This window comes from Pinus tabuliformis, chromosome 3_2 (assembly GCF_031772625.1).
Source record: "Pinus tabuliformis cultivar Carrire ecotype Pingquan chromosome 3_2, CPIR1, whole genome shotgun sequence".
In the NCBI taxonomy this organism is placed as follows: domain Eukaryota; kingdom Viridiplantae; phylum Streptophyta; class Pinopsida; order Pinales; family Pinaceae; genus Pinus; species Pinus tabuliformis.
The window spans coordinates 631,464,221-631,476,327 of NC_142302.1; the positions used below are offsets into that span (position 1 = coordinate 631,464,221).

Below are 12,107 nucleotides of genomic sequence, written 5' to 3' on the forward strand. Positions count from 1 at the left end.
ACTTAATCAAGAACGCCAAGCCCTCTACGTACCTTGATGTTAGTCCCATTGGTTGTTGAACTCCTCTATCATGAGCCCACTAAAAAAAGTACCCAACGGTCAACAAAATCTTGACTTAACAAGATATGATTTTTCTATCTTATTTTAATGTTTAGAGGGTGAAATTGATGACAAAGATCCCAATGTAGGCAATGATTTTGATGATATGTAGCTATTTGTTCTAGCATGATTTTTTTTTGGATGTTAGAGGTCATGTGGAGCTTGTATATTGATGTATTTTCAGTTTAGAGATGGATTGCACTTGGTGCTATTTTGGCTATGTGCACCCTTACATGTTATATAAAAGAGAACTTTTTTCTTATTTGTGTATAAATGGTTTGGATTCATGAAGATGTTTCCTTAACGTCAATTTGAAAAACAACCCTTAAAAATGTTCAAGATGCAAGTAACACACACACACACACATATATATATATATATATATATATATATATATATATATAAACATTTGTTTTGTAAATAATTCATTCACTTAAACAATTTCAATTTATTCTGAATTTTATAAATTTATGAATAATTTTATTATTAACATTTTAAAACTATTTTTATTTTTTAAATAAATTAATGACATAATTGAGTCTACAAGGCTCATTCTACTCATTATGATCATCAAAGTTGAAATTTTGCTCATGTCCACCAAAATAAAATTAAAAAAATCTAAAAACCTAAAAAAAACTAAACATTTAAATAATATCCACTCATAAATCAATTTTCACCTGAAAAAATTAGATCCCTCTTGACATATTTAAGATAGATCTTTACTGATTTTCTAACACAATTTTCTCTCTAACAATAAATATAGTACAAATAAAATCCAAATTCAAATAAACTTTCAATCCTATCCTAAATTTCATATATAATAATATATTAAAATTTTAACCCATTATAAATCAATTTAAATCAAATTTCATATAAATCTATCATAACCTAAAATAAAAGATACATATAATCCTCGAATTCAACTTGAAATTCCATGTAAAATATCATAAATTAAGGTTAAAATTCCATATAACACTTCAATGGATGAGCCAAATCCAACACCTACAGGGCATTTGCTACATGTTCACACTAAAACCCTTCCATTTGATGTAGAGTCCAATCTCAAAATCCACCTTTCACAACTCACCCCTCAATTAAAATATTGCACTCTCGTTTTATTTTCTAAAATTGAAACTAAAACACTACATTCTTGTTTTATTTTCTAGAATTCACAACCTCCCAACAAAGCTAAAACCCACATTCTAATTATATTTTCTAATAATTTTAGACGAGTATTCAATAAACGCAGCCAAACTCTTCCACGCTGCTCCCCCTTCATTCGAGATGGCCGCCGCCGCGCCTTTACTCACCACCTTCGCTCTCTGCTTCACCTCCGCCGCCTCGTCCGCCGCCATTAATCTTCGCACAGCTCTCTCCACCTCTTCCTTTTTAGCGAACCCATCGCTCATATTAATCTCCACCGCCACTTTTGCCTCCGCCAAAATCAAGGCGTTGGCCGGCCCGTCGGTTTGCAGCGGCAGGGCGATCATGGGAACGCCGGCCACCACACTCTGGAGAGCCGAATTCCATCCACAGTGCGTAATAAAAGACCCCGTCGCCCGCTGACCCAGGATTGTTAACTGTGGGGCCCAGAAGCACTCGATCATGCACCGACTCCCAAGCCGCCGCTCCTCCGCACCCTGCTCATAACGTCCGCCACCGCCAGCAGAGGCTCCTGCTCGTCCCAACATTTCGCTTCCACGCACACCTACAGCTTCGCGCTCATTTGTAAAAACATGAACGAACTGATGCCGAATTTTGCAGCCGCGGCGGCCGAGAATCCCATGTACATGTCGTAAATGAGAACCAGGCGCTCGGGTGGCGGAAGACCCCGGGATTCGTAATATTCACGCCCTGTCAGCTCCGCCATTAGAGCCTCCAGTGGCTCCTGCATTTTCTGTATGAGACCGTATACCAGCCGCAGCATGTCGCCGGAAATGTTGTTCACGTTCTGGCTGCCCGCCGGCAGAGGAGAGTCCGGCACTGATAAATCCTGGAAATGGATTGGGAAATCTTCCCATCCCTATACTCGGGGTCGGAGAATTTGGAGGCTAACGTAGATGACTGTTACGCCTCTGGTGGCCAGCATTCTTGAGAGGTGCAAGAATGCATTGAAATGACTGTGCGCTATGAAGGGCAACGCTACTACGTATAATTTTCCTCTTCCTTCCATGGCCATGTTGCGATGGAGCCGAATTTGACTCTTGAATTCGCCGCAATAAAGCAAGGAAGAGTCGAAGCGGAGTGAAAGGTGGGTGTGAGACCAAATCAGCTCTCCACGTTCTGCTTCTACACAGAGTGTGTGAGATTTCAGTAGTATTGCCTTCTATTGATATCAATATCTATATGTCTTTCATGATTTCTCATTTTACTTGACTGGCTGTGTTTTTTATGATTTCTTATTTTACTTCAACTGGTTGTGTTATAGGTTTGGGAGTTTGTGTGGATTTTTTTATTTTATTTAAATTGGTTTAGAATCCAATTAGGATGTGTTCAACTTATAAATTTGAGTTGAGATATAAAATCTTCAGAGATTTTGAATTTATATAATCCACATAGTGATGAATTTCTATCATATATATATATATATATATAATTGGAACATCATTAGAATGAAGCCAGGAAAATTTTTCAATTAAAATATTTTATCTTTATAATTTTTGGATTTTTTCGTTGGATTTTTTTTGTTAAATTATTTCTGAATTACATAACTATTTGTTAGAACCATAAATTTAATTTGAGAATTGAATTCTTCAAGATTCCAGTGTTTTGAGGATTTTCTATAACACAAATTTTACACAAGTAATAAAAATAAAAATATTTTAAATAATAAAATCATAATTTAACCAAAAATTATTTTATTTCAGAAATTTCAAAACTTATAATAGATATATATATATATATATATAATTTAATTAATAAACAAAATAAGTTTTTTAAGGTATTTTTTCTGATAAATTTAATTAAAATTTTGTTAAATTTTTTAAAAATTTAAATTTAAATTATTTAATTTATAAAATTCTAATGTATCAAAACTTTTGTAAATTTAAAAATATATTTTAAACTACAAAAATTACAATTTTACCTTTATATTCTATTAAAAAATCAACTTAATATATTCCATTGAAAAATCTGCTTAATAAAATCATTGTAACATGTCGGTGAAAAATCATCAATAGCAGGAGACAACAAGAGAGCATGAATGGTATCAGAAAATAAATAAATGCATTCCATACGTTGAAGGTACCCAATCATAGTATTAAATATTTTTTTATTATTAACTAATTATAGAATATTTATTTGGTGATTTGGAAGAGGGCACGTAACACACTTTTGAGCTTCTGTCGGGACATAACGAGACTGTAGCTATTTTCAAATACTAATTTTAGTCGATCCTTAAAAGGATATACTTTTGTATCATGCTATTTTTAGTTGATCCTAAAAGGATATACTTCTGTTTTTATTTATACAATTTTTTTGCTCATCGAATGACAACTATCAACCGCGAAGCATTAGGGAATTAAAGAAAACAATAATAATGTTTTGAAAATAAAAGGTTGAAAAGGGGCGGTAAGTATGGGGTATTTTTTTTATACGTAAAAATGGACAAATCATATGCATAGGGTCTAGGAAATGGTAATGGACAAATCATATGCATAGGGATTAAGGAATGGACCATTATGGAAAAAGTATATGCTATTTTCAAGGTTTATTGTAAGTTATTTCAAAATTTTCATTAGTCATCTGGTAGTTGGTATTGGGATATCAAATTTAGGAAATATTCAATTAAATCAGAATTCTTTTTAATAAGATGCATTTTTTCCTTTATATCATGTTTTCAAAATAATCAAAGAATGGGATAAAAGGACTAATAAGGGAGTGGATTTTGTGCTGGGAAATTTGATAATTATTAGGAAAGAGAGTTATTTCTCAATTCAATCCCATATTGATGTTAAATAAAAAAATTAAGATATTTAGGCCACCATAAAGGTTGGATGGTTGGACATAGGTGAAAAAGTTATGGATGATGAAGTATGTGAGCGTGAAGTTAATCTCCCATAGGTCAATGTGGCATGGACTTCCCTTGTGATGACGTAGATAAGGACAAGGTATTGGCCAAGTTTGTTGTCGTGGGACATGTTCGTCCACAACTTTGTTCTTTTTTATAGAGGTCCACATGAGCATGCTAAGCTATACTATGTAATACCACGTTGTTCATTATGGGTCACAGAGTGCGCTGAGGTCAGATGGCATTAAGGTAGGGACCCAAATAACAAATAAATTAATGAGTCATCTCATCAAAATGTGGAAAAAGATTGAGGACAATGGGGAGATGCTTCAAATGGTGGCTATCGCTTGCCTTAAAATAAATAATTAACTTGGAAGATAGATATTTCGTTGTGCCAATGGTCTCATCTATGAGTTTAGATTACGCTCTATCCCATGTAATCTACTTGATGGATAATGATGATTCATGAGCATACATGTATGTTGTTGTGGGATTGAATCTTATTTCAAATTTAAATTCAGTCACAATCCATGCTTGGGAGGTTTCCTTTCATGGTTTATATTTGAGACATGAATGATGTGTTTATCACTACTTTTACTTTCTCGCTATCTAGTACTATGATAAGATTTTTGGGATCAGACATGTAGATTGCATTGCATGCAACATTCTCTCATCGACTATATTCTCTCCATATTAGGTTAATAAGAGGATTTCATCACAATGAGGAGAAATTTGGATGAGAAGGAATGATGGATAGTACACAAGGAAATGATGACACAATTTGGGGACATACTTAGCAACAATTACAACAATTGCAAACTAAAATCATGGAATTACAAATGATTATAATCATATGGTTTGTAGCCTCACTACATCCATGGATATGCTAATTGATCATAGGAAACTCATTCAATGAAAAAAGGATGTGATTTATGCTTGTGTCAACAACTCAAGGATGTTCAATCAATCATGAAGAAGAAGCAACTTGGTTCCCTTCCACTAGTAACTTAATAATCCAATTAAAGCTAGACATTCTTGATATTGATGTAATTATTTAGACTCAAGATAGGGATAGAATTCATGGATGTCCTCACAACCCTACTATTGAGATATAAGATGTTTTCTGAATTCTATAGACTTTTAGGTGTATTTTCAAAAGTTTATACTACTAGATACTATTGCAATGTAGCCTTTTTAGTCTCAATCTTTCTTAAATTCAAGTAGATGGAAAGTATTGTATGAGAAAGCCGTAGATCTCCAAGTTTAGAAACATTTGATGTAAGGATGCGCCTCAAACATAGATTATAATATGAATAATTTCTAGTTATTGTGAAAAAATGTTTAAAATATGTAATATTAGTTTATCATAAATAAAAAATATAAAGAAAAAATGTTATAACAAAGGAAACATTTATGAAATTTAGAAGTTATTCCAAATCATGATTAATTTTTTCAAGATTTTTTTTTTTTTTTTTAGTTTGTGGTTATTTTACTTTATTATTTAGATGACAACAAAAGTGATGAGGAATATATGACAATGAAAATGATGATGAATATACCTAATGCAAATTTTAAAAATAAAATTAATATATAAGAAGTATTAATTGTGAAAAGAGAATTAATATATAGGATAAGTATGAGTTTGCATAACTTAATTATTAAATGATAATGAAGAAGATCATGATAATTAATGGTCATAAAAATTGGTTATTGGACATTGAAGGGATAAGATATTAATTGAACAAACAAACACAAAAAATATTGCCAACTTTAGTGGGAAAAAAGAAGTCGGGAAATGTTTCTGAAGAGCTTGAACGGAAATCGTGACGTCGTGGTCTTAAAAGCTGACAAAGGTGGGGCTGCCGTTATCCTGGATAGGAAGGATTACAGAAATAAGATGCTTGACCATCTTTGTAATAGTGGGAGTTATAAGAAGCTTTCTAAAAATACCCTCAAAAAAGTTTCCAGAGCGGTCGCTCTTGCGATAAAGTCGTGCACTTCCACGATTCCTCTAGCCCAGAAACTTATTGAGGGAAACCCCATCACTCCTAGGATATATGGTCTTCCTAAAATCCATAAGGATGGGGTCCCCTTGAGACCCATTGTCAATACCATCGGTGGTCTGACTTACCTCCTGGCCAAATTTCTCGCTGCAAAGTATAGACCCTTGGTTGGGCAGACTGAGTCCTATGTTAAAGACTCAGCTTCTTTTATTGAGGATCTTAAGAGAATTAAACTTGAGCCCGAGGACATTCTGGTGAGTTTCGACGTGGTCTCTCTTTATACTTGTATTCCTATCAATGAGGCCATGAACGTTATTAATAAGCTAACCAACCCTGATACGGCTAAGTTAGTTGAGATGTGCCTTACCTCTACCTTTTTCAGCTTCGAGGGAGAATTCTATGAGCAGACTTGCGGAGTTGCCATGGGCTCCGCCTTGTCCCCTGTCGTCGCTAATCTCTTCATGGAGGATTTTGAGTCTAAGGCTTTGGCCTCCTCTCGTCTCTTACCAAAGCTTTGGAAAAGATTCGTTGATGACACTGGTGTTGTCTGGTCTCATGGTCCCGACGAGCTGGATCGTTTCTTTAGTCACCTCAATAACCAATCCGCCGCCATTAAATTCACGATGGAAAAAGAAGAGAATGGTTGTCTTCCGTTCTTGGATGTTCTCATCTCTAAGAAGGTGGATGGTTCCTTTTCTCATCGGGTGTTTAGAAAGAAGACGCATACTGAGCAATACTTGCATGCTTCTTCGCATCATTTCCCCGCTCAGAAGTTAGGGGTTCTTAGCACGCTTGCCACATGTGCTGTAAGAATTTCAGATGAGGAGAGCCTGGAAACAGAGAAGGCTCATCTCCTAGATGTCTTTGAGAAGAATGGTTACAATAGGCACCTCGGTCGTAGAGCCTTCCTCAGGGCCAAGAAGGAGCCTTCAATCCGAAAGGTTCCTAAAGATCATATCATGGGTGTGAACCTTCCTTACATCTAGGGGACCACGGACAAGATTGCGAGGATTCTGAGGAAGTACGATGTGCCCGCTTCTTTTAAACCTCTCAACATTATCCGTGGCCCCCTCAGGTCTGTGAAAGACCCGATCGACCCTAAGGACATGAAGGGCGTCTATGTCATTCCCTGTTCCTGTGGGACCCCTTATATTGGTGAGACTGGTCGCTCGATCAATCAACGAATTAGTGAGCATTCGGCGGACTTGAGACATGGTAGGACCAAGTCCTCAGCCCTGGCTGAACATGCGGGGAAGACTATGCATCATGTATGTATAGAAGAGGCTCAAGTCATTGCCAAAGTTGCGCAGTTTCACCATCGCAAATTTAGAGAGGCCCTGGAGATTGAAAAAAGGCCGAATAATCTTAATAGGGATGATGGCTGGAAGATTAGCAGCTGCTGGGTCCCAGCCTTGTCTTCCTAGCCTCCTCATTCCCCTTGTGTTTAGTCTTAGGGTTTCCGTCTTCCCCCTCCTTAAGTTTCATTTTTGGCGATTTAATCCTAGTAAGTTTCAGGGTATTAACCTTTTCCCGTTTATGATACTATTGGATATATTATAATTAGATTAGATTTTTTGGTTCCATTATTTTGATTAAATATGCTTCCTTTACTAATGTCTAAAAAACCCTTTTAAACCTTATAAGTCCTAATGACATAATTAACTTTAATAATGGAATAACAGATTATTGAGTATATATTGATTATTTAATAAATATAAATCAGTAATTCAAATATTAGGTTTAAAAGATAATTAGATAGTATTATAAATAAATATATATATGATATAACAATAATATTAGTTATTCTAGTATTAATAAACATGAACATTACTTTATTCTAATAATAATAATATTTTAATAAGAATTCTATTTGTTTGTTTTTAATAATATGGGAATTATGAATTATTAAATAGATATGGATTTATTAATAAACATATATTATTATTTTAAGTTCGAATGGACCATTATATTTAAATAATAAATAATAAAATGGTATATTTTTACCTAAGATAACTAAATTCTAAGAGTAACATTTATTTATATTTAAATATTAGAATAATAATAATTATAGATTATTTAATAAATATATGACCACTATATTTAAATAATAAACATGGATATTATATTATTCAATACTCAAATTATCAAATGATTTTAATCTTAGATATAATTAACAAATTTACCTGTTTTAGCTATTTAGAAGTTTGATTTACAGCGATTTATATGTTTATAATTACCTGTTTTAGCTATTATATAGGTTTGAATTACAGCTATATATTAATAAACATATATTATTATTTTAAGTTCGAATGAACCATTATATTTAAATAATAAATAATAAAATGGTATATTTTTACCTAAGAAAACTAAATTCTAAGAGTAACATTTATTTATATTTAAATAATATTAGAATAATAATAATTATAGATTATATAAATATATGACCATTATATTTAAATAATAAACATGGATATTATTCAATACTCAAATTATCAAATGATTTTAATCTTAGATATAATTAATAAATTTACCTGTTTTAGCTATTTATGAAAATGTTAATAATTAAATTAGTGGTTTGACCAGGATCCTTAGGTCAAATTAGCCGTTGGCAATATAGCCGTTGGAGTCTCTGCACACTCTATTTAATCAGCTAAACCGGATTGGTTCTTCAACTTGTCCTGACGATGAACCACACTGGTTGGTTCGAAACGCGTCGACAAAAGATTGATTATGTGATTTTGCCGAAGATTATCTAAACAACGAAAAATATTCTACTCAAGGATGGATTGAAGCCCCAGATGCACCTAGATATAATTCTCAATACACTTTTTTTATGAACTTGAATGTGTGATACACATATAGGGATACATATAATCATGTATATGCTTCACAAGATGCAACAGAGGAAACTCTGATTAACTCTACAGTGTTAATTATTTGATTTTAAACTCATAAATTCCTTATTTTGTGATGCAGGAGGATCGACCCATCTTATGAGAAATCAACAATAACCACTTGTAGAAGGTGAAAATGAGAAAAAGTAATTTCCATAGACCGAATGTGAAATTTAGGTCTGCACTTGGAATGGTGAATTGATCCTTAAAGGCTCTTGCATTAGCATGGCCTTCTTAATATGATTCTTTATCATCAAGTGACCCATATACATTAAGTAATCAAAAATAACTTACTCGGTCAATAAAAGATAATTTTACTGGGATAGAAAGGGCTTTATATTTCCTACTCCATCCTATAATTAACCCTCCCGAAAAATCATCAAAGTCCAAGTGATAGTACACCTATCCATTTTGAAGGATTTCCAAAATTTAACACACTTTGGAGCTTTCACACATAGTATCTTTAATCATAATGACATCCAAGTAGTGAGCTTCCAACAGTCACTTGAGGGAAATCCTTTTGGAGGCTCTCCCTAATCCCCTCACTTTGAAGGAAAATATTATTATGAGGCACCATTAGGGAGGGCTTAAGAGTCTCTAAGGGCGCTAGTTATGGAAGCTTTCTTACCTTTATTTATTTCCAATCTTTCTTTTTCTTGAGCCAAGTGAAGGTTAGACATCCTACCCACTTGGATAGGTGTAGATGCATTCAAGGTGAGACCACTAGAAAACGAAGGGATTTAAGGGGTGCATTACCAAGGTATCATAGTGTAACATTTTGATTCTACTCAAGCCAAAAGTGAGGGTTGCGAGGGGAGGGGTGCCTCAACAAAGGGTGGAGTAGGATTATGTTCAAGGGAACCTATAGAGGCATGCCCTAAGTCCACTCTAGAACCGAGGGTAACATGGGAATAAAACTTGGAAGGCTCAACAATTGCAAGGGGGGAGGGACAAAGGAAGGGGACAAAGGATGAAAACCTAAAATATATGGAGGAGGAGAGGACTTATCAGTAGGAAGAGGTACTAGATCGACCATATGGGGGAATCTATTTGCATTCCTTTATATGGTCCTCTCGTCAAAATCCTTGCACAATTGTGCAACTTGGTATCTTCTTGGACTCGGGCCTAACTCTAGAGATCTAGAGGCATTTACTAGTGTAGTTATTTTTTACACGTCATGTTTCTCAACATAAATGGCACCTGAATGGAAGTTTATAGTAATCATTCCTCTATGACCACACCCCACCATCGACACAAAGCTCCACCTTTGCTATCAAACTTGGTCACTCGTTTAAATATACCTAATTCCATGTCATTCAATGATCCTCTTTGACCTTCCATCCATTCTCTATTCCAACAAAGGAGCACAAATTTTTTCCTTTGGTAGTAAATGTTTCCAAGCTCCAAAAATGTAGAGGAAAGCCAGGAAGAATTTCACATACCCTTAAATTCTCTAACAGCTCATTCTCTTGGTCAAAAGAAATTAACTAGGGCTTCAACAACAAGCCATCCTTCCCCTAGCTCCATTGTTCTCTAAGGTATGAGCGACATCCATCCCTAACTGAAACATAAAAGCCAACTGGGTGCAGGCCAGGAGATGCACCATAGGGTCATAATCTAACAAATGTTTCCATGAAGAAGAAATCCATTGCTTCAAATCTGAAACTAAACAAATTCTAACCCCAAACAAGTCCATCAAGGTTTCACTGTTGTTATCCATCACTTGCGAAATAGAAATTTCCTTTCCCATAGTGAGGTTGATTGGATCACATTGTTGTCGAATGCATGAGTGATTCCTTCACTCTAGTGGAATAGTCAAGAGTATGATAATTCTATGTATCATCGAATTCCAAAGACGAATGCTGCAAGGGATTAGGATTTGGGGGACCAAGGGGGGAAGGAGGAGTGAAAGCCAAGGTGGCCACGTGACGAGGGGAGGGATTCACATTATTAACACAAGAAGCAACGTCTTCCACCTACTGCAAGTGAGGGGATGTATTAGAGAGGCCATCAGAACCCTTTTCCAGAGAGGAATTATCCATTTTCTAGCATTGAAATTGACGCTAGAAAATTATACCATAAGGGGCACTGAATTCAAAGTCAACAATTTTGTCCAAATCATTGCCCATTTGTTGCCTTTCTAGATTCAATCATTTGTTTTGACTTTGAGGTTTTGGTTTAACATGTAACAAGGACTACATAGGATCATAACCTCATGCCCTAACAACTATAGGAGGAGTTAGATGGTTGATATCTCCACCATAAATTCGAGAGAGATGCCCATCGCCACAAACCCTCCACATATTTTATATGACATACTTATGGAATATTTATTTATATGGACCATATTATTTTGATAGACATCAATCCATGTTAAGCATCAAAACATTTACCCTATTATAGATCTCAGGTTGCCTAGGTTAAAAAAATTATAAAAGTTAACTAAATTATACCTTTGTTCTAACTTATTATTATTATCATATAAATTATAAAAGATAATATATTAGTTAAATATATATACATTTAAAAAAATAAAATGTAACAATATTCTTAACCATGAAGATTCACCCTCACTTTACCAAAAAATTCTTAACTTAAAAAAATGTAAATTTTCATAGTGATTCAATTTGGGGAGAATTTCACCATAAAACTAAGTAGAAAATTTTTAACTTGTTTTGAAATAAATAAATTAAAATAATATAAGATAATTCTTATTCTTTAATAACGGAATACTAATTCCATAGAAATAATTATTTGAAAATGTGAAAAATTTATTTATAATAATTTTCATACCATATATAAATAATTATTATTAACTTTCTAGCCATATAATATAATTTTTTTAACATGTGTTTGTTTCTAATACGATTATAAATCGTCTTCCTCCCATGATAGCATGATTCGCTTACTATGTATTAAGAAAATGTATAAATCACAATTTCCTACCATACATTTTAATTATACTTACTAACTCCAATTTTATTTATGTATACTTAAAAAAATATGAAGGGAGCATTCATGTATAAAAATATTTATAAAATATTTTAAATACATTGAGCAATGTGTGCAAGCATTACATCACAATTATGTTAATGAAATATT

The 12,107-nt window shown here is 33.8% G+C and overlaps 1 protein-coding gene across 1 annotated transcript; it reads right to left on the minus strand.

Moving 5' to 3' along the window:
* Positions 1-1,301: 1,301 nt before the first annotated feature.
* Positions 1,302-1,790, minus strand: LOC149182203 (UDP-glycosyltransferase 72C1-like). Its single transcript, XM_089414477.1, has one exon. It carries the CDS (start codon positions 1,788-1,790, stop codon positions 1,302-1,304), a length of 489 nt encoding a protein of 162 aa, XP_089270603.1.
* Positions 1,791-12,107: the final 10,317 nt, after the last annotated feature.